Here is a 21,846-nt window from a genome sequence, read left to right as displayed (position 1 = left end):
ATGAAACATCATCAATCATCATCATCATGTTGGCAACACATTTTGTCAACATGCAGCAGCTTTTAAAATGACTTCTTTGTCACAAGCTGTGTATAAAGCTGAGATCTTTTCTCTGGGACAATCCGTTCACTTCCAGACCAAATGCAGAAGTTACTTTAAACTAAATCCGATTCTTACTTCATGACTACTTTTTAAAATAAGTGAAAGACAACAAAATGTGTATTAAAAGTCAAATATGTAACATTTAATCTGAAAGAACACGACAACATTTAAAACAATCAAACAGTCAATCACTCAAATTTACAAAAGTTAAAGGCTGCAGGGAATGATTCCATGGAGTTAAGAGAAGGAAATCATGAGAATCTGATCAGAAGACGTCACTGGTGGAGGAGTCTGTGTCTGCATCCACTGACCCGTCGGTCCCCTGGTTGTCCTCGTCGTTTCTATCCTGGGCTCTACATGTGGCCAGATGAACACCTGTCTTCCTGGCTCCTCCCTGTGGATTTTGTTTGTCCAGATGTCCAACATCTAAGAAAAAAATAATTATCTTTATTGACTATAAATTGAGAAATTTGACTGGAAGGTCAGGGTTGTTCTACTCTAGACAGCCCGCTTGTCTTAAAGCCATTATGTTAAGTAATTAACAAAATGGCTTATGGATATCTTAACATTTTAATGTTTTGACAGTAAACACATTTATTTTTGTATTGTATACATGCAAATAAAAGTTGGTTCCATTAAGCATTTTAGGGCTAATCTACAGTTTTTCTTCAAGTCTTTTACAAACATTTAAACTAAATAGAACAACGTAGGTCTCTAACATTTCTCGTGTTATTTACATATGGAAGTAAATATGTGCCATCAGAATTTGAATAAAAAATACCTCTGAAATTTGAATGTTGTATATTAGTGCTTACTTTTTCAGTATTAAAATAAATTCAGAATATATTTTTAACCTAAAAAAAATTTCAATGTCATTATTTTTGCAGTAAAAAAAAATTCGGTGTAAATTTTTTTACATGGTTGCAATTTTCAGTTATTAAAAAAATTCACATTCCTATTTCAAAGTGATCAAATTTTCAATATACATATTTTTCACAGTTTAAATTTTCAGTGTTAAAAAATTCAGCATATAAAAAATTCAACTTTTCAAAATTCGTTGTGCTCAAATTCGCCGTCTCAAATTCACCGTCTAAAAATTCGCTGTCTCAAATTCAGCGTCTAAAAATTCGCTGTAAAAATGGCCAAGGTTACTTCAGGTCACAGACATTAGCAATGGATGTCCGATTCCAACATCCACATAATCACGTGACACAACCGTCATATTGAAGAAATACCAGCATCACCCAGGCTGGCGACCATGGAGGCGATAAACCCAACGGTGAGTTTAATGCTTTCATATTTCTATAGTATATTTTATTTTGTGCATGAAGTTTGATACATTATCTTAAAGCCTGATTTAAAACACGGGTTGGGCCGTTGTTAATCTTACAAATTGTAGATTTATTTGTGTTTTATATAGTTTCTATAATTTTAATGAGAGAAGAGCACAGTAGGATTGCCATCCCTTTCAGTAAAATCTGGAATCGCCCCGTAACGAGACACGATTTGTTGGTATTTCTGTATGTCCGACAGTAACGCCTATCACATGCATATAAACATTTAGTGTAACAATAATTACAAAAATAAAACACAAGACATGTTAAGCTCAGCTAATGTGGCGGGAGCTAGTAAGGACCCCAGAACGCTTTGGACCATTGATGATGTCACGGTTGCCTAGAAACACTAGGTGCAAAAGATGGTTAGCAGTCGTGGTGAGCCGTTCTCAACCTGCGTCTTTTTAAAACGTCCTCAACCGATACTCTACCATGTCCTAGCAAAGATACAGGAGAGGAAGACACACATGCCAGGCTGAACAGTGTCAGTGAGGATGAATGCTAGCAATTGTAAAAAAATTAAGAGGAAACTGAAGAAATTATACTGTCTCTTTATTCTTTAAAACTTATGGTACTGCAGTTTTAGTTTCTCTAGTGAAATAGAATGACACTTTCCATCTGCTAGATCCTTATTTTAATTTCTGAAAGGTGGGAACCCTACAGCACAGAGCTTTCCTGAGTAAAAGTGATCATTCTCATGAAGTGTAAATTTCTTTTTAACTAATCCTTTTTCAACTGCTACTTTGTCTTTTATATATTTTGTGACTACAGGGTAGTCAGGATGCTATTGTTGAATCTGCAAGCCACTTACTTAATTTACTAACTGAAAGACCACGGAGTGGAGGAAGAGGAGACATGATGAAATTCTGGACTGGATGGGAAAATCTGCCAGCAAGTCTGTCTGTGGAGATTGTAAGTGGAAACTACAAAACACTAAGAATTCCTTGTCACTACTGGAATTACAACTCTTTCAGTGAGGATTTTGTAGCATGCATTTCCTCTACGCAGTCTGGCTTTGGCTTGCTTTGAGTGATTGACCTGTTAAAAAAATAATAAATAAAAACAATCTATATTTAAGCTGTAGCAGTTCTTTGTTTGTGAATCAGTTTGTTAAAACAAAACAGTTTTGTTGAAATGTAGAATCAATTCAATTTTCTGATTTTGTCAGATCACAAGTTCGATACATATGTTTAAATGTGATCATATGTATTACTCATTAGAGCGACAACATTGCTGTTACTCTAATTTCTCTAGTTTTGTCAAATTCAAAACTAGAGGAACTAGAATAACACAATGTTCAGAGTAGATATTTCATTTCTCTGAGTCAGTACTGTTTGTACAGGCAGTTTTAAATATGAAACTGAAATTGTTTTTTTATGCAAAATTTTATTGAATGTACTTAGATGAGTTCATATATGCTTTAGGTATTAGAAAATAAACAACATAAGACAAAACTTTTCTGATTCTTATAATTCAAGTAATGTAAAGCAATACAACAATGTACAAATGTACCTAATGGGTTCCTTTTGAGTAAAGAAAAAAAACAAATTACAAATTTAGAACATTTTTGTTCTCTGACATGTCTACCATAAAAGACCTGAAATTCACCTCTGTGGTAACATGATCAGCATTTTGCTTTACATTTCATAAATGGTGAATTTTTAAACTGGCACGGAAGCGTATTGCTGTCACAGGAAAAAAAATTGAGCGCTATCACGTTATAACGTCATATGTATCTTATTAAAATGTGATAGTTATCTTGTTAAAACATGATTGCCTTTGGTGATTTTGGTTGCTTGGTTACAAACAGCCGTTTGCCGTTATTCAGCTATTGTTATTAAATAAAAATCTGAACATAAAATGTTCAGCAAATACATCTGAGCCTCCGTTATAATCTTAATAACCTCTGTCAAGGCACCGTGGGGTTCAGGAATTGGATGATGTGTACGACCAAGAACCCAGAGCAGGTTAGGAGTCATGTTGCTTCAGTTCGAAGTGGGTGATTGTCCCAGCCACTGCAGAAAGTATCCAGATCATCCTGCAGACATGGCAGGAAGACATGGCAACAGAAGAGGAGTGCTTCATTTGAAATGTCCAGGTATCCCTCTTCTTTAAGGTAGTGTAGCACGTCATAATAGATGCATGTTACAGCCGTCCACAGATCTCTCCACAGTCGCTCAGTCCTTCAATTATGGAGTAATAAAGCGATTAAAACTGCCCTTCAAATCTCATCATATTGAAGACCACACAAAGCTAATGTTACTATAGACATTCAAAAGCATCACATATTGAAACTTGTCATTTGTACAAACCTTTGATTGTGCACACTCTTCCCAGATATAAAACTGCTTCTTCCTGCTCCAAACGATCACGGAGTCTATCAAAATATGATTCAGCAAAAGTTCCTTGAAAAAAGAAAAAACATTTAAAAATTGTCAGTAAAATAAAAAAATATTTTGACATCAGTAGGTCAGCATTGAGAAGTCACAGTAATCTAAATTAAATTATGATATTTAATCTAAAATAAGTTAACAGATGTACTTACAAGCATATATTTTCTTGAAAATTAGTTAAAATCAACTGAAAAACAAAGGGTTGTTTATAGTGTTGCTAGGTAACAGAACGAGGTTTTAGGCAAAGTAAAAGAATGTAAATTAATATTGTATATCAACACTTGTCAGATAAGAGAAGCAGTATTTTGGATGATGTTGTAATGAAGTCACCTGAACAATACGGTAGCTGATCAGAATGGGATTGTGGTTATAATTAATGTCGGAAAGTGTTCACAGCCCTCTTTGAAGCACACAAGGCAGCCATATTAGCGGTAGCATCTCCTGAAAAATTACGACTTTACTAAGACTGCCTGTCTCAGTCTCACCTAAGACAACATACAAACAACCCAGAATGTCGCCACCCATCAGTTCTCTTTAAAGATTCTAGACTTGACCCAAGTGGTATTTCTTTTGAAATAAAACTGGGGAAATTGGACGTGGGACAGCGGGAGGGGCTGGGGTGCTAGGAGGTAGCAAGATGTAATATGCGGCACTACGGTGTAAGATTAACAACGGCCCAACCCGTGTTTTAAATCAGGCTTTAAGATAATGTATCAAACTTCATGCACAAAATAAAATATACTATAGAAATATGAAAGCATTAAACTCACCGTTGGGTTTTGCGTTCGCCTCCATGGAGCCTGGGTGATGCTGGTATTTCTTCAATATGACGGTTGTGTCACGTGATTAGGTGGATGTTGGAATCGGACATCCATTGCTAATGTCTGTGACCTGAAGTAACCTTGGCCATTTTACAGCGAATTTTTAGACGCTGAATTTGAGACAGCTAATTTTTAGACGGTGAATTTGAGACTAATTTGAGCAACAATTTTGAAAAGTTGAATTTTTTATATGCTGAATTTTTTAACACTGAAAATTTAAACTGTGAAAAATATGTATATTGAAAATTTGATCACTTTGAAATAGGAATGTGAATTTTTTTAATAACTGAAAATTGCAACCATGTAAAAAAATTTACACCGAATTTTTTTTTACTGCAAAAATAATGACATTGAAATTTTTTTTAGGTTAAAAATATATTCTGAATTTATTTTAATACTGAAAAAGTAAGCACTAATATACAACATTCAAATTTCAGAGGTATTTTTTATTCAAATTCTGATGGCACATATTTACTTCCATATTTACACACCACTTAATTTTGATTTATTTATTTTCTACACATTAGAACTGCTATTTGATTTCCTGTTTTAGTGCTTTACACTAGAGGATATTTTACAAGCACTTAAAATCAACAGATTGTAACATCTGGGTTCAAAATAATCTAGTCTTTGGTGACTGTTAATGACCATACTGCCTCAGTTAAGGTCAGAGTTCATCAGGACTCAACATAAAAGAGAGACTGGGGATGTGGAACTGTTTGGAGGGTGCTTGTTTTGTTACATCTGATATAAAACAGTATCCTGGCAACAAGCAATTCCTTGTTCTACGCTCTCCTTCCTGAAAAGCGTCTGGGCTTCCTGGAAGTCTGTTGAAATTTGAATCAATTGGAAATGTTAGTGATTTGGCAAATTCGCTAATATTTTAAACACAAACAGTAAAACACTGTTTACAGTGTGAAACAACCAGCCCACACTGCAAAGACAGAAGACTCGAGCCCAATGTCTTTTCTGCCAGCAATGACCTGACTGTAAGTCGTCAACACTGTGGAAGTGTGGCCAACATGTACTGAATGTCCATGTACAGCAGGGGTGTCAAACTGCAGTCCTCAAGGGCCGCTGTCCTGCAACTTTTAGATATGCCTCCGCTGCACCACACCTGAATAGGATAATTAGGTCATTAGCAAGGCTCTGGAGAACTGATCTACACAAGGAGGAGGTAATTAAGCCATTTCATTCCAGTGTTTTGTACCTGTGGCACATCTAAAAACTGCAGGACACCGGCCCTTGAGGACTGGAGCTTGACACCCCTGATGTACAGGCAGGCAATAGCAGAAAATCATCATCATCAGAGAACTTCAGCTCAATGGGAGAAATCCCAGACGGAGCCCTGAGGAGAGATGAGAATCAAGCAAGTCCACCTCTGAATGACCCAAACAAACCAAGCAGGGTGTTTTTTAAAGCTTTTTTAAACTTTCTTTTTACATATTTGGTAAAACTATCCCCATGTCCAGACTGTGTAACAAGACAGAAAGTCTGTGAAAAGATGGAGTGCTTACACCTCCTCCCAGTGCTACTACTGCCATCTTGTTTCAACAGTTACATAGTTTTTTAACGATGACCAACCGCTTTGACGTCTTTCGGTCCGGTTTCCGTGCTCACCACAGAGCCCTCATCAAACTGTTCAATGACCTCCACATAAATACAGACTGTAGAAAAACCACAGTGCTGGTTCTGTTGGACCTCAGCGCAGCATTTAACACTGTTGACCACGACATATTACTGGAATGACTGGAGAGTTGGGTCGGACTCTCCGGTCCAGTACTCAGTTGGTTATGAGTCTTACATAAAGAACAGGGATTTCTTTGTTTCAATAGGAAACTTCTCAGAGACACAGACAGAGGTCATATATGGGGTACCCCCAGGTTCAATCCTGGGACTCTTATTTAATACTTTTATGTAACTAAGCAGATGACATACAGCTCTACATTACAATGTCACCAGGTGACTCTGAACCAACCTAAGCACTGAACAGATGCTTAGAACAGATAAATGTATGGATGTGCCAAAACTTTGAACAGAAACAAACTGAAGTTATCTTTGGACTGATCTAGAGTCACAGGTTCCGTTATTACATCAAGAAACTAGTGATCAGGTCTGAAATCTGGTTGTAGTGATGAACTCTGACCTGAACATTCAGAGTCACATGAAGACAGTTACAAAGTCGGCCTTCTGTCATCTGAAGAAGATTTTTATAGGATAGGATTAAAGGACTAATGTCTCAGCAAGATCTAGAGAAACTCATCCACGTTTTTATCTTTAGTCTCATCGATTACTGCAAAAGTGTTTTCACACATAAACCTAAGAAATCAACCCTCCAGCTGCAGCTGATCCAGATCCAGCTGCTGCTGGTGTTCTGACTGAAACCAGGAAGATCGAACATAGTTTTAAAGTTCTTCCACTGAGAGAATAGACTTTAAAATACTGAGGTTAGTTTATAAATCACTGAAAGGCTTAAAGAACTGCTGTTGTTCTATCAGCTTTCCAGAATCTCTCAGATCTTCGGGTTCTGCTCTCCATCCAGAACCAGAACCAAACATGGAAAAGCAGCAGAACAAACTTCCAGAAAACTAAAAAATAGCTGAAACACTGAGTGCCTTTAAGAGCAGGTTAAACCCCCTCCTGGTTAGAGCTGCTTTTGAAGCATAATAAATGGAATATTAACCAACACATTTGATGTGTACTGATGGTTTCAATGATGGCACTTGACAAAATGCAATGTCTGTTACAGCTTTTCTCAACTGTTTATTGTATGATGTGCCTTGTTGCTGAAATGTGCTAAACAAGTAAACTTGATTGGTCTGAAGGTATGCTCTGCTCCAGGTCAAAGCCAGACGGAGGGTCTTAACACTGTCAATCAATTTCAGGTATGTACTGCTAAACATGCTAAAGACAGGCAAACAACTTAACACTCCAGGTAAGTCACAGATGATCTGTCTTGTATTTTACTGTTACAACACGGTGATAGTTTTAACAAATATGCAATAAATAAATAAATAAATAAATAATGTTTTACATATATAATAGTTACATACTTTAAAGTATGGACTCAAATCTATGAAAGGACTTCAAACAGGTCGATCATGTTAGAAAGTCCATGCTTGCTGAATTAAAACAATCCTGCCAGGGAATTTTGGAGAAGACTTTACCAGGAAGCTATTAACAAACTGCTGGACGGGATCAGGACTCTGAAGGCCGACCTGGGTGGGCTCTGAGTGTGTAGGGGGAGGGAACGCGTGTTCTGGGCTGGCAGCAGCAGCGGCAACCGGGGAAATGAAGACGAGCCTTTCAGAGGCTCCACAAGCAGAACGGAAACCGAGTTGGGCAGTGAAAGGACAGAGTGTGCAGAGAGTAAAGCTAAGGCCTCTGGAACACAGGGCTCAGTGTGCTTCAGTGCCGGCCTGCACAGCCACAGAGGTAGAAACACACACATCTGCACAGGTTACATCCACGTCTTTAAAACGACTCCTAATGGCAGAGCTGGACCAAACGCTGGAAAGACGACACTGCAGAGTTCACAAACAGCAGCTCGATAAAGGAAAAATCTATTCATTCATTTGTTTGAGTCGTCTTCTGCTTACTCTCAGAGTCTCCATGGCAACATAGCAATAGTAAAACCCTGCAGTAGTTGGACTCAATTTTATGAAGAACGTGTTAAAAAGCCAAAGGAAAAACTATCTGTCTTTTACCTGGTTCTTATAGGTTTTAGTATTTAGTCCAGCAGAAACTGTTGCTATGCAACAGGTTTTTGTGATTATCATCATAAAATACAAACATACAGGGATACAGTATCCAACACAAACCTCTGCAAAGAAACACCCCCCCCACCCCACACACACATCAAGCTGTCTGACTGCCTAAAGAATGATGCTGGTAGAAAATGGCAGAAGCGCTGAGCTGGTAGGTGTGAGATCAGACACGCTTCCATGGCAACCAGAGACTGAAGATGAAGCAGAAACACAATAAAAATGTGTTTTCCACACAGCTAGTTTGCAGAAAATGCTGATATGCAAAGTTTTCAGAAACAGCTAAAGGCTAATGTTACACAACATTAGACCTGTAACAGAACAGTAACTGGTGTTAGCTTCTAACCTTTACCTCCCGTCACTCTGCCATGTGACATTAAAGCTCAGAACTCTGTTTCGAGATACAGACGAATCGGTTGTGTTGAGCACCAACTGTATAGCAAAGAAATCTCTTCAAAGTGGATATTAATAAAGTTACATATGGATTGAAAGGGAGGCTGAACTCTGGCTCAGGTGTTTCATTGGATGTGGTGCCAGTAGAGTGGACTGCTACCAGTCTCTTTCCCAGTAATCAGCACCTCACCATCTCTGTCCATCATATTTTAGTAATTTAAAGCAGGAAGAAATTTTAGGATGTCCTAATTTATACCTTGTCAGAGGTTGCTTTTTGTAATTTACAGAAAAATGTAAAAGACCTTTTCTTTGTTTTTAATTATTTCGTCATATTACTAGACTTCTACCAGTGTTTTAAAAACCCAGGTTGTTTTCTTATGTTTTTTCCACTTTGTAAACGTTAGACGACAAAACACAAGTCCTTTCTGTTTCTCCAGACTGAAGGAAACAGTCTCACTCATAAGGAGCTCTATCATCCCACTCAGCAAAATAATATTATGCATTTTGTCACAACTACGACCTCACCAGCCCAGTCACACTGTCCAGACGTTCTGACCTGCAGGCTGGCTGATCTGTCCGCAGGCGGCGCTTTGATCCAGTCCCGCCGGGTCTCTGGTCTGGTTCTGAGGTTTTGCCGGCCCGCAGTCTCTCACCTCCCCCACACTCACCTCGTCCTCCATTTCCTCCCTCCCCCAGGAGCCCTAAAACACCAGAGGTCAAAGGTTACAGAGCGTGAATGTTTAACACCCTTCACTTACCTCCTGTTATCAGTAATAAAATGTAACATAAGTAATAACCTTTGCGATGGTACATGGAAAAACTTCAGGAGTTTTGTTAGGTTTGCCACCAGGGTGGAATTAAATTTTTAGGGCCAACAGTGAAATCCACAAGATTTCTTTAAACAGACTGTTAGTCAGTAAGTTTATGTTTTCAAATGTGCTTGACCCTGGTTTCAAAGTGCAACTGGTCAGCAAACCTCAGGCTGTGGCCTCTGTCCTCTGTGAGTGACTCCCTGATCCATCTTGGTCAACAGGCTCAGCAGAATGCTACGACCTCCAACCTGCTCTAGAGTGGACGAGTCAAAGGCCTGCAGGACGAACCCAGAGGGACAAAACAAACAGGCTCTTAATGACTTTGACCCAAACAGCTCAGGAAAAGTGAATGACTTTAAATATGACCAGTCAGTTCAAATGAGAAAACCGTAACAAACTTTCCATTTTGTTAAGCGCCATCATCCAAATCATCAAAACACCTCGAATATTTTGGCCAATGTTCAATTACTATGTTTCAAAAGCAACTCTAAACTCTAAGGTGGGTTTTTATTCTGGATTTCAGGGAACTCAGTGTTTTCGCTGTTTTGCAGTTTTCTTGAAGTTTGTTCCAGATTTAAGGTGCATAGAAGCTGAATGCTGCTTTGGTTCTGGATGCAGAGCAGAACCAGAAGACCTGAGAGGTTCTGAAAGGCTGATGCAACAACAGCAGATCTTTAATGTATTGTGGTGATAAACTGCTCAGTGATTTATAAACTAACATCAGTTTTTGAAAGTCTATTCTCTCAGTGGAAGGACTTTAGAACTGGTTCTCTATCATCCTGGTTTTTTTGCAAACCTCTCTGTCCAGACATGATTTATGTTTGTAGAGATAGAGATGCTAACGCTCACAACGAATGGTGGATGAATCGTGATACAAAAAGAATGAAAAGAGTTGTGGAAAATATGCATTATCAATGTCATTAGCAATAATCAGCAGTGGTATTGAATTACATATTCATGCATACTGTTCATATGTTAATTACATATTTTCCTGTTGTCATGCAGCCCTACTGTCTGTAAGATTCATCATGGATATCATGATGTTTGATGCATATCAGCACAAACAGGCACGTTGGAGACATTATTGACCTGACTATGAACTCTAGGGTCAAATGTAAAGATGGAACCAAAGTGAGCCATGGACAGAACAATGACCCAGAAACAGCAGTAAATACACAAGAGAATAATTGAAAAAGGAAAGAATCAAATCTTGTGAGCTGTGCAGAACCAAGTCTGCAAATCTCAAGAAGCTGAAGCAACGTTGGAAAGGAGACTGGGCCAAAATTCGTCAACAATAATGTTGAGAGACTGAGAAAGTCAGGCAGAAAGTGACTGCTGAGAGCTAATGCTGCTAAATATTGTTCTACTAATGGCTGGAGGATGGAACTGATCAGATCGGTTTGGTTTTTGTTGTTCTAAACAGAAAACAACAGCCTTTTTCAGGGCAATTTTGATTAAAAAAATGTGCAGATCATAAAAAACTCTTTATGTTATTGTCTTACTGCTGATACCAAAACCACAACAGCCAATGGCGGCTAGAGGTAAAAAGCATAACATACTGTTTGATGTGTATTGATGATTTTGATACTCGGCGAAATATAATGTTTGTTACTGGTTTTCTCAGTTATTGACTGTGTGGTGTCTTTTTGCATTTTTATGATGCAAAGCACTTTAAACTGCTTTGTTGCTGAAACATGCTCTGACTGACTGATTGATTGATTGATTAATTGATTGATCAGTGAGAATTCAGAGGAGGAAGTGATCCCACAGTCCAGGCATCGACTACTCACCATATCTTCCACCTCATGTAGCGAGCTGGAGAAGCTACAGACTTCCTCCTCTTCTGAAGCATAAACAGATCAAAATTACAGCAACAAGGAAACACAGCTACAGGAAAAGGATCAGAACTCATTTCACCATATACTGGATTTATGAAACAAACAACAAAAACCATAAGAAATATTGCCGAGCCACCTTCTAATCTCTAATTTGAAAACAATATTTAAAAAAAGAAAACAAACAAATTAGTCACACTTTCCTTTAATCTCTTTCTGCGCTCTGTTTCTGAGGCTTAAGTAAAATCTTCCGCCAAAAGCAAAAGCATAAACGATCAGAACACAAAGAATATGATTCTTCCTGCTTGACAACAGGAACCATTCTAGAAGGAGACAGAAACTTGGACCAACATGATGAATCAGCTTGTTTCCACCATCAGTGACAGCATGAAGCTGTCAAGTAGAGGAGCAGAGCAGCAGCTCATCACTGCACAGGATGTGCAGAGGAGAACACTTCAATTTTAGACACAACTGTCACAACAAAGGAACAGATTTTTGCATTTATCATCAATTTTGTGACGACGCATTTTTGTGGCAATGAAAAAAACTGGAACTGCTTCATTTTTTCCTCAGGAAATTAAAAAGATCTGGAGCAGGGCTCTGCTGGGACACAAAGATCTGTCATTGCTTTTGAGAAAAAAAAAAATCAACCAATCAATAATTAAATAAATTGATGATTATTGTTTATTTTATTACATTTATTCCCAATTATCTATAAGTATGATAAAGTCATTCTGATAGGTTTACTTGTTAGGCAACGCTTCAGATCTAAAAGGAAAATTTGTTTGTGATTTTTCTTTCCTAAATGAAAATCCCTATATCTGGTTAATCTTTTGTTTTTTACAAACAAAAAACAACAGCATGTATGTCCATCCTCTCACCATGGACATAAATGTCACATTTATTCTGGGACATGGAGAATTAATGTGTCCCAACAACTTTCAGCATTTTAACTTATTTTTATTCATCAGTCCTCAAATATTCAGCCTGAGCCTGAAGCTTATTTATGGCTAGAAAAAAAAAAATGCAAACCTTTTTTTTTCATAAAGGGAAGACGCAGCTGGTTTATGAGGTGAGGTCCTGGACGTAAGTAGCAGAAAACGTGACGTGATGTTGCTGCTGGGGTTGCACCGATTTATCTGTGCAGATTTCCTTCATTTTGGGAGATCAGAGACCAGCTGATAGTTACATGTGAAGCTGATCTTTTCTCCTGATCTTATCTACCTCAGCAGACGTCGAAATCTCAACCACCATCTTTTTCTGCTCTGCTGTGATAGAGGTTTGACTGACGGATCCACCTATTAGGTCATGTCTACATGTCTACAGGTAGCAATAATGACGCCACTGTTGCTAACTTACTATATTTAGTGACACTCAGACAAAAACAATGGTATCGGACAAAATGGGAATCAGCAGGCCAGGCTTTTTAAAGATCCCTCATCACCCCTAGAAGCTGCTGGTACCTGTCAGAGGGGCCAGCTGGTTGACGCTGACGAGTAACTCTCCCTCTGAGATGTGTTTGAGTGCAGCTTCGGTCTCTCCAGTTACAGTGCTGCTGCTGCTGCTGCAGGAACTGCTGCTGCTGCTGCTGGAACTACTGGTTTCCAGATGACTGGGAGGAGGAGCAGGACTGGGTTCTGCCTGAGGAGGCTGGGACTGAACAGGAGCGGGGCTGCTGACCGCCGGCTCCTCCACTGCTACAGACAGCGGCCTGATGGAGGAGAGAGGATGTTGTTTGACGAGCCACGTGATCTCAAACACTTCCATCCTGACGTGTGTGTGTATGTGTGTGTGTATGCGTGCACGTACAGAGGGTGTTTCTGTGACTCCAGCTCTTCCAGCTCGTCCAGTGAAAGTTGTGGGTTCCCCTGTGAGGCTGGGGGCGGGGCTTGATGAGCAGAAGAGGAGCTTAAGTCGGGCAGTTGGGGTTCTGGTGTGGCAGCCGGCGTAGGTACAGGTTCTGAGGTCACAGGCGGAGGAAAGTACATTAATGCCTGATTGTAATCAAGTATTATCCTGACCAGAATGATGTTACATGTATATCAGCTTATATAGAGATAAAAAGGCTGTCATTGTGGTTCAATCAGGCTGGAATGGGTAACAAGGAAATCCAAAAGAGATTACACCAAATGTGTGATCAGCTTCAACACAAGCCTGTAAACTGATTACAGGAGGAGAGCAGAAAGACTATAAACCTAGACTATACAATAATCATAATCAGACTGGCCTGTAATCAGGCTTTAAAAATTTTATCAATGTAATTTGTCAGAAATTAGATTATAGATGATGATTTGATTAAAAACACACACCTACGAAATGTAAAATCCTGTGACACCCCCAGTTGAAGAGACTGTAAAAATCTTTAACAAAAATTCTAAAGATCTAGAAGATCCAACAATCAACTAAGAGGGGTTGAGATACATTTATTTGTAGCCAAATCGCCTGTAGAAAAGCGACGGCTGTCCTCTACAGAGTCTTTCTCCCGCTGTCGTCACCAGGGCTCCACAACAACCATTACAGGCCATCAACATGCCAAGTCATTAACTGGCTGAGATGCTGGAAAAATTAAACATTTTCTCTCCAAACATCACAAACATAAAAGTGTAATGCTTTTATGCATCTGTTTTTATGCTTCTTAACTTTTGTCAACTACAAACCTTCGGCCCTTTCACACTTAAAGCATCAGATCAGATCAGTATTACTGTTAAAGTTTGCTGGTGGTAGACCTGGAGCTGTGACTGGCTGAGGAGAGTCCTGGGGAACTGGGCTGGATGGTTTAGATGGAAGAGGAGTGGCTGCTGGGGTGGAGTCTCTGCTGAGCTGGGGCCTGCTGGGTGGAGGTGATGGGGCTGGTGTCGGGACCAGTGGAGCCACTTTGTCCTGGAGCAGAAATGTGGAACATTAGGAGGTGAAACAACAGCTCCCATCATTTCAGGGAGCTGTTGTTCTTAGTACCTCTGTGTCTCCTGACTGCGGTGCTTCTGGTTGTGGTTCTGGAGCCATAGCCACTGCACTGGTCTGGGACAGCATCTGGGCCACGGTTTCAGTCAGAACCTCGTTCACCAGCTGCCTGATCAAGGCCGAATCCACTGAGACGTTGGCGTCTACAAAGAGCTGCAGACCTCCACCTCCGGCTGCTTCCACTGCAAACACACGGCGGGTGGAGACAAGACGTTCATCACAAGTCAGCACAGAAACTCACCATGAAACCCGCATTATGTAATAACATCAGCCTTCAAAATGTAATAAAACAAAATGTAAAACTATGTAATAATTGACGCAGAATGTCATATAATCCTTGAACGCATTTGGTTATACTTTCTGCTGCAGTGCGTAATAATATAATATTTTATGCATATCATTATAAAATGTGTAGGTAGCTTTTTCAGAATGAGACACCAGTGTACTTTTTAAATACTTTTACCAGATTTATCAGATCAACAACTTATTCAGTACTCAAGAAACAATGGATACCATGATCTATGAAAAATGATCTATGAATAACAAACTATTTCTCATTATGACAGCAAAGACATGACCCTGCCAGCAATTAGTGCTACACAGTCAATATGAATGCTGAACAGCAGGGGGCGCTACCTGAATGAAGACTGGCTTTAGAGCCTCATGTGTCCCAATGTTCATTACACACTTAGATGTTGGAATCAGTCAGGTAACTGGGATCAGAACATCACATAATGTGCCACATTATTATGTAATAATCGGTGCAAAATCTAAAAGTGTTACTACATAATGCTGTAGAAAGTATTACAAAATGCGTTCAAGAATTTTTAGTAGATAATGTGGTTTTATTTATGTTTTATTGCATTCTGAAGGTCGATGTTATTACATTATCACATACACTTTTAGTGTTACCAATATCTGAGGTGAAACTCTGCTCCTCAAGCTCTGATTGGTCAGTGGAGTCATTCTGGGCGGGGTCAGGTGGGGCAGGGCGATACATATCAGCTATCATCCTGGACATCAGCTGCTGCTCCACCCTTAACAGAACCAGCAGCAGAAGCAGAGTCAGACACAGCAGCAGCAGTAGCAGCAGCATGAGTGAAGTCCAGACCCAGCCTCACCACTCCACCAGCCGGTTCTCCAGGATATCCTGCGTCCGGCCACCGCCCACCACAGGAGTCACGATCTCGGCACGGCGAGAGGAGGGGGCTTCAGGCGGGAAGGCCGGGGTGTGGTACCGCACTGGAGCCGGGGAGGGGCCTCCCTCCAGCACCACCACCTCCTCACCCACATCACTGTTCTCCTCCTGAAGAGTCATTGATGCAGAGCAGAGGAAAAGCTTTCTCACTGCGACTGAAGGGAACAGAAGTTGCTCTGATGTGGCAGCAGATATCCAGAGTTTTACAACCTTCACCCTGATGATCAGCAAAGAAACTTTCTCCACAGTGATTTACCAGAGTGTCTCAGAAAGCCAATAATATGTACATCAGCCCAGAAATATTTAAAAAATGTAGCCAAGAACATTTTGCTTTATAGTTGGGAGCTTCCTTTATAATAATGAAGAAACCGTTGCCATGGTGAATTGATGTATTCCCACCAAACTGATGATGGTATTTCACTGCAGTAGTGTATTCTATGATCACAAGAGTTTATAAAACATGACAAAATCACCTCAAACCGGCCGACATGATCTTTTAACAAGGTAAACACAGTATGCTGCTGTGTGCTAATCTATCTGTGTCCAGCAGGAGGCGCTGCTGATTCACTCAATAAGTCAGGAAGAGAGGGCGGTTACCTGGTGGACATCAGCGACAGAGAGGAAGTTGTTTCCAGGGAAGCTGTTTTCTTCATCCTCGTCATCTTTTAGAGGCTCTGCTGCTTTGATCTCAATGACACGTGATGGAGAAGATGGAGGCTTTTCTGGAACCACCTGCTGCTTCTGTCAACATCAAATCACCAGAGTGAGCACTCAGACATTTTTTCCCACAAGAAATTAGCTGGAAATAGTCAAATTAAAGTATTTCTCAAGCAGGATAAAAAAAAAAAAAAAAAAAAAAAAGTTACTTTGTGCTGGCCAGCACCCCCCATTTTTAATACATTACATAACATCAACGTCATATTTGACTGGGGCTGTGGGGCCTTTTCACACCACCGTTCTCTGTTTGCCAGAATCATTCAGATTTTTGGATTGTGGCTCCTAATTCCAGTAGCGATCAATTCACTTCAATTCAATTCAAAAATACTTTATTGATCCCAGAGAAAAACAAATGTTGTAAATCATATTAATTAAAATTTTGTCAGGAAAGGTCTCCCGTAGAGGTCTGTATAACAGCAAATCTGAAGAAGCCTCTGACTGAAGACACTGGTTTTGTAAAACAGCCTTGTGAAGAGAATGATCAGGGTTGTTCTTAATCTTATGAAGAACCCTTCTTTGCATCATCACCTCCAGAAGTTAAAACAGTCACCCTCAAAACAGAACCAGAACAGAACCAACCAGCCGTTTTTATCAGGTTGTTGAGCCTTTTTAGATCAATATTCAACTCGCCCTTTACAGCTGTGCTTTCATTGGCATTTTGGGGTTGGAGCTCTCCTGCGCCCTCCTGTGGATGGGAGATTCTGTGTTTGGTAGCTCATGTCCAGTATTTGTGTGCTGGTTGGGGCTGGCTCTGTGGAGGAACCCATATTGGGGGTTTGTGGGACCCAGGGGGCCCTCTGTGGAATCCACTTGGGAAGGTAAATCTGTCTGGTCTCACCTCAACACTCAGACAACAATCCTGAGTGCAACACTGCAGCCTGACAGGACACTCAAAATGTAAAAAATGGAGGCGCTGCTAACTCTCTGCATATGTCAGGGGTTACCTGGTGGACATCAGTGACAGAGAGGAAGTTGTTTCCAGGGAAGCTGTTTTCTTCATCCTCGTCATCTTTTAGAGGCTCTGCTGCTTTGATCTCAGTGACGTGTGATGGAGAAGGTGGAGGCTTTTCTACAACCACCTGCTGCTTCTGTCAACATCAAATCACCAGAGTGAGCACTCAGACAGGCATTTTTTTCAACATAAGAAAAACTAATGAAGTTAAAGTATTTCTCAAACAAGATTAAGCAAATTTAGTTACTGAGCAATTATTTGTTGTGAATCAACTGATAAGTAAACCCAGAACAAATAATCGAGCATTTTCAAAAACACCTTCAGAGTTCCAAGCTTTATGCAAAAAAAAAAAAAACTGGAGCAATTTCCAACACTGCCCAGCAGCAATAGACCACATTTCTTCCTGTTCTTCGAGGAAGGAGTGGGTTTCATGTGGAAGACCTGGACTGGTTTGCATTCTGAGACGTCATCCTGCATCTCAGGATGGGGCAAGCCAGTGACTTTGGCAAGGTTTTGACCTTGCCAAAGTCTGGAGTTAAATCCAGTTCAGATCCCACAGTATCACTTAAAGAAGGATGTTCCTACTCAAAGCCCGTCCAATGTTGCAGAATTAAAACATTTCTGTTAAACAGTGGGCTAGAATCCCCCATCCCTTAATCTTCAGCTGCCTTCACAATTTCTCTATCAGATTCAAGTGGAGAGAGGCTGAGCTGCTCCAAAACGCTCCGTCCTCTTCCTCTGCAGAAGCAGAAGACTTTTTCTACTTGTTATCTCCAGACAGTTTCTGCAGCCTCTGTGTGATGTTCCATTCTCCCAGACGTCCATTTTGGACTCATGCTATGTGTCTGGTTGTCACCTTCATGGGTTTTCTTCTGTTCTCTTATGTTTCAAGATTTTATTTTGTGTCCATTACATGAATTGTGTGAAAATGTAATAACTGCACCTACAAAAAGAACAAAACAACAGCTGACATTTAGTGAGTGGAAATTATGACAGAGTGACAATTTCTGCTCTTGGGCAACATTCAGTCAGTTTATATTTACCAAATGAGGCACAAATGCCACAACACTTTAGCCCTTTAAAATTTTACTTGTGAATATGAAGAATGACTTGGAATCTTTAACAAACACTTTTCAGGTTGCACTGAAGCGTTTGGATGAATGTTATGTTGCAAACAACTTGAGCTGTGTGAGCAGAGTTATGATGCAGTTCACCTGGTGGTTGTTGGCTCCATCGTTCACGTTCGCCTTGCTCCTGGACAGAGGAACAGGAAGTACTGATGCTCTGTCCTGGACACGCTCACACCTGGGAAGACCTGCAAAAGCAAACAAGCATGATGTCATTTTCAGATCTGTACTACTTTCATTATTTCTTTCAATGAAGCTTATTATGAAAGATAAATATTTCTTCTATTTAAAAAGAAAAAAAAAAAAAGAAGAAGAGAGAAATTAAATTCCACACCTGTTGAACTGGCTGGATGTCTGAACTAATTCAAGCCAAAGTATATTTTTTCATGCAAATTTAAATGTCTTCAAATCCCAATGAACTGAAGCAACATTGGACACAATGTACGGCGAATACAACCTGAGGATGGTGACGTCTACTCAGCTTTTCATGCTTTGCTTCTTGAACTTGGCTTCATCTTTTATTTTGAAGGAATGGGTTTGGTTGTGTGTTCTTGGTGGCCTTCAGGTTAGATTTATTTTATTTTACAACTTGCCAAAGACAGCAGAGCAACAGTATAACTCCACTTTAACTGATTCAGTGGCAGCTTTTGTGTTTGTTTAAAGCTAATTACCAAACACCATAAGACATGACGAAAAGGTCCAGAGTGCTGGAGAAAAAAGAACTTGCTAGGACCACACTAATAACAATTCATCTTAAAACAAATTCCTTTGGCAACGTCATTTAAACCACTTAAAGGTTCCAACCTCAGTGCACTGGAATCTTTTACACACAACCCCACCAGTCTTTCCTTCCCAGTAGGACAGATCTGGTGAGGTACCTGCTTGTGTTGTAGCGTCTATGTGTTCTCAAGACTAGTTTGTCACAACCAAGCCACTATCAGACCATGAGACTAATGCAGTAGAAACTCCTGCCAGAGAAGAGAACAGATGAGCGCGAGCCACATTTTCTCCATCTCAAAAATACGACCAAAAACAATCTCCAATGCATACAACAATGCATTATTCCCTCAGCTGGCATCACTGCTACTGAGGGCAGAAGATTTCTGAAAGAAAATTCTGGTGAGGCTTACATTTAAGAGCCAGGCACGGAGTCACACAACTATTGTTGCACTTAAAAAAGAAACAAAAACTAAACCTACACAGCTTTCATGACCATTCTGCCAGAGTTAATCCTTTGATAAAAACTAAATATGAGTTTACTGTATAAATTTAAACTAAAGACAGGTTGTAAATACAAAACTCAGCTGGCTGGACAGACAGACAGATGGATGGATGGATTGACAGCAGCATGAATAATAGTAACTGTGCTCAGAGTGTAGATGTCCAGTGGTTTACTGACGCAGTGGGATTGCCCTGGCAGCAGTGGAGCGCTCTGCACTGTTCACCACGGGTCGAGCAGAGTGGTGTAAGGATAAGTGGGAGTGTTGGGAAGCTTGTCCCACTGACAAACTGAGGACCGGAGCGAAACCGGTCTGAGTCTTACAGGACTTCAGCCTTACACCTGCCAGGAGACACAGACCACAAGCCAATCAGGAAAAGGAACTGCCTCCACAGATGAACATGAGTGACTGGATGAATCTCCTGACCTCTGATGCTTTCCACCAGTCGAGGGTGCTGTTTCCTGCCGAGAGGAGACACAGGAGAGCTAAAACGAGGGTATGGGCTCTTCTTCAGGGTTCGCCTCAGACCTTCGTGAGGGAGTCTGCCGTACAAACGAGTCAGATAAAGCTCTCCATCCATGTCGTTTTGCTGGCTGCCCATCAGGTTACCTGAGACTCCAGCAGGCTCTGCCTCCTGCAGTCACACACAAACCAATGATAAAGTTATCGCCTGGACTTCACTGACCAAAAGAACCTGTAGCACTGCCAGCAGAATCTGGGATGACCATTCTGTGTGCAGCAGTCTGGCCTCTGCCTCCTCTTCCCATCACTGGCTGATTAGTCATTCTTCTGGGCATGCTCACTGGCTTGCCCCTTCCTGCAGCCCTCTGCTGTGGCTTTGTTGCATTTGCTGCTCTGCAATGACCGGCATCCAGAGGAGGCATGGCACCCTGAGGAGGGGGAGGATGACCCTGAGTCTGAAGAAAGAAGACAGCTTAGAAAACCTCATCAGGATCTTAATAGGCCTGTTGCTATAAGCAATAAATTAGTTAATCGCATGATAAATTAAAACAAGATCAATAACTTCCATTTTTGTGAGTTTTAATTTCTTCTTCTCTCTCTTTCTACCAAAAACTAGATAACAAAAGTCTTCCATTTTTTTGAAGGGCAATTTTGTTGACACAAACTTCATAATTCATTTAACTTGCTGTTTCCGTTGTTTTGTTTATTTATTTTCTACATTTAAAATGTCTTCTGGGCCCAATGTAAAATTTTTATTAGAATTTAAAGTTTATTAATCTTTGAGAATGTGTTCTTGCATTATTTTGTCATCACCATTATATTACTTGAAAATGGTCTCAACATAATAATATTGTCGTTTATCGCAAAAACATCTGGGACAATTTATCGGCCAGCAAAATTTGTCATCATGACAGACCGAGACGCAATATTGACTAACGGAAAGTAATGCATAACCGTGAAGCAGAAGGAAAACGATAACTTTCAAAAATGTTTCACAAAAGTGTGGCATGCATTGGGATTCAGTGAACCTGATACCCTGAAACTAAAATGGCAGCCTTCTATTCACGTCCCAGGCATGCATCGTTTGTGTTGTTTTGTCACATAAACATGCGGTTTATGTGGTTGCACAATGAAAAATGTGAGAAAAAAAAAATGCAAGTCTTGAGGCTCTGCAAACCAATGAGAAAAAAGAAACACAACATAGATGCAAATTATGCAGAGCAGGACTGATCCTGGATTTCTGAACGTTTACCTGAACCTCTGTGGTTAAAGTGTTGATCCAGGCATCCACTGTCTTCTTTATCCGCACCTCTTCAGTTAGGTCTCTGCAGGCGACAAAAGTGGCTTTACTCCTTCAAAGGTTTCAGTCTCTGACTGATCACAGTGTTAGCCATGAAGTAATTGACAAAACAGCTGGAAAAAATATGATTACTTTTACATTTTGAAATATTGTTTTTATTTTTACTACAATTTTAATGAGAAAATAAATGTTTGTTATTTTCAATATGTCTACATATAACCTGCTAGTAACTTGTTCTGATCTTGCCTTTTACACTTCTACTGGGTCTATCATTCTAGCTCTATGTAGAGTCTCCTCCTGGCAGGTCAACAACATCAAACTCAAACCTCAACACATCATCATACATGAGGCAGCGTGGTGAAGAAGGTCTTGGGTTTGAATCCAGCAGGAGTGGATGTTCTCCCCGTGCATGTGTGGGTTCTCTCCAGGTACTCTGGCTTTTTCCCACAGTGTGA

The 21,846-nt window shown here is 40.2% G+C and overlaps 1 protein-coding gene across 4 annotated transcripts in view; it reads right to left on the bottom strand.

The window, feature by feature from the left end:
* Positions 1-222: 222 nt before the first annotated feature.
* Positions 223-21,846, bottom strand: part of kiaa0586 (KIAA0586 ortholog) — a 41,095-nt gene continuing 19,471 nt past the window's right edge. For 2 of the 4 annotated variants that reach the window (XM_044142695.1, XM_044142696.1), the window contains exons 10-26: positions 21,344-21,416; positions 20,355-20,546; positions 20,056-20,263; positions 19,809-19,970; positions 18,497-18,597; positions 17,275-17,418; positions 16,211-16,354; positions 15,537-15,721; positions 15,328-15,452; positions 14,410-14,597; positions 14,181-14,334; positions 13,264-13,414; positions 12,918-13,165; positions 11,410-11,462; positions 9,784-9,894; positions 9,364-9,508; positions 223-528 (exon numbers count right to left, since the gene is read on the bottom strand). In XM_044142695.1, coding sequence (XP_043998630.1) covers positions 368-528; positions 9,364-9,508; positions 9,784-9,894; positions 11,410-11,462; positions 12,918-13,165; positions 13,264-13,414; positions 14,181-14,334; positions 14,410-14,597; positions 15,328-15,452; positions 15,537-15,721; positions 16,211-16,354; positions 17,275-17,418; positions 18,497-18,597; positions 19,809-19,970; positions 20,056-20,263; positions 20,355-20,546; positions 21,344-21,416 — 2,545 coding nt within the window. In that variant the 3' untranslated portion in view covers positions 223-367. Of the gene's footprint in view, positions 529-9,332; positions 9,509-9,783; positions 9,895-11,409; positions 11,463-12,917; positions 13,166-13,263; positions 13,415-14,180; positions 14,335-14,409; positions 14,598-15,327; positions 15,453-15,536; positions 15,722-16,210; positions 16,355-17,274; positions 17,419-18,496; positions 18,598-19,808; positions 19,971-20,055; positions 20,264-20,354; positions 20,547-21,343; positions 21,417-21,846 lie in introns of all 4 variants that reach the window. The other 2 variants (XM_044142697.1, XM_044142698.1) reach the window with 2 other exon arrangements.

This window comes from Gambusia affinis, linkage group LG16 (assembly GCF_019740435.1).
Source record: "Gambusia affinis linkage group LG16, SWU_Gaff_1.0, whole genome shotgun sequence".
NCBI classification, from domain to species: Eukaryota; Metazoa; Chordata; class Actinopteri; order Cyprinodontiformes; family Poeciliidae; genus Gambusia; species Gambusia affinis.
Note: the sequence above shows the minus strand (reverse complement) of the source record. Positions and strands in the feature narration are given on the sequence as shown.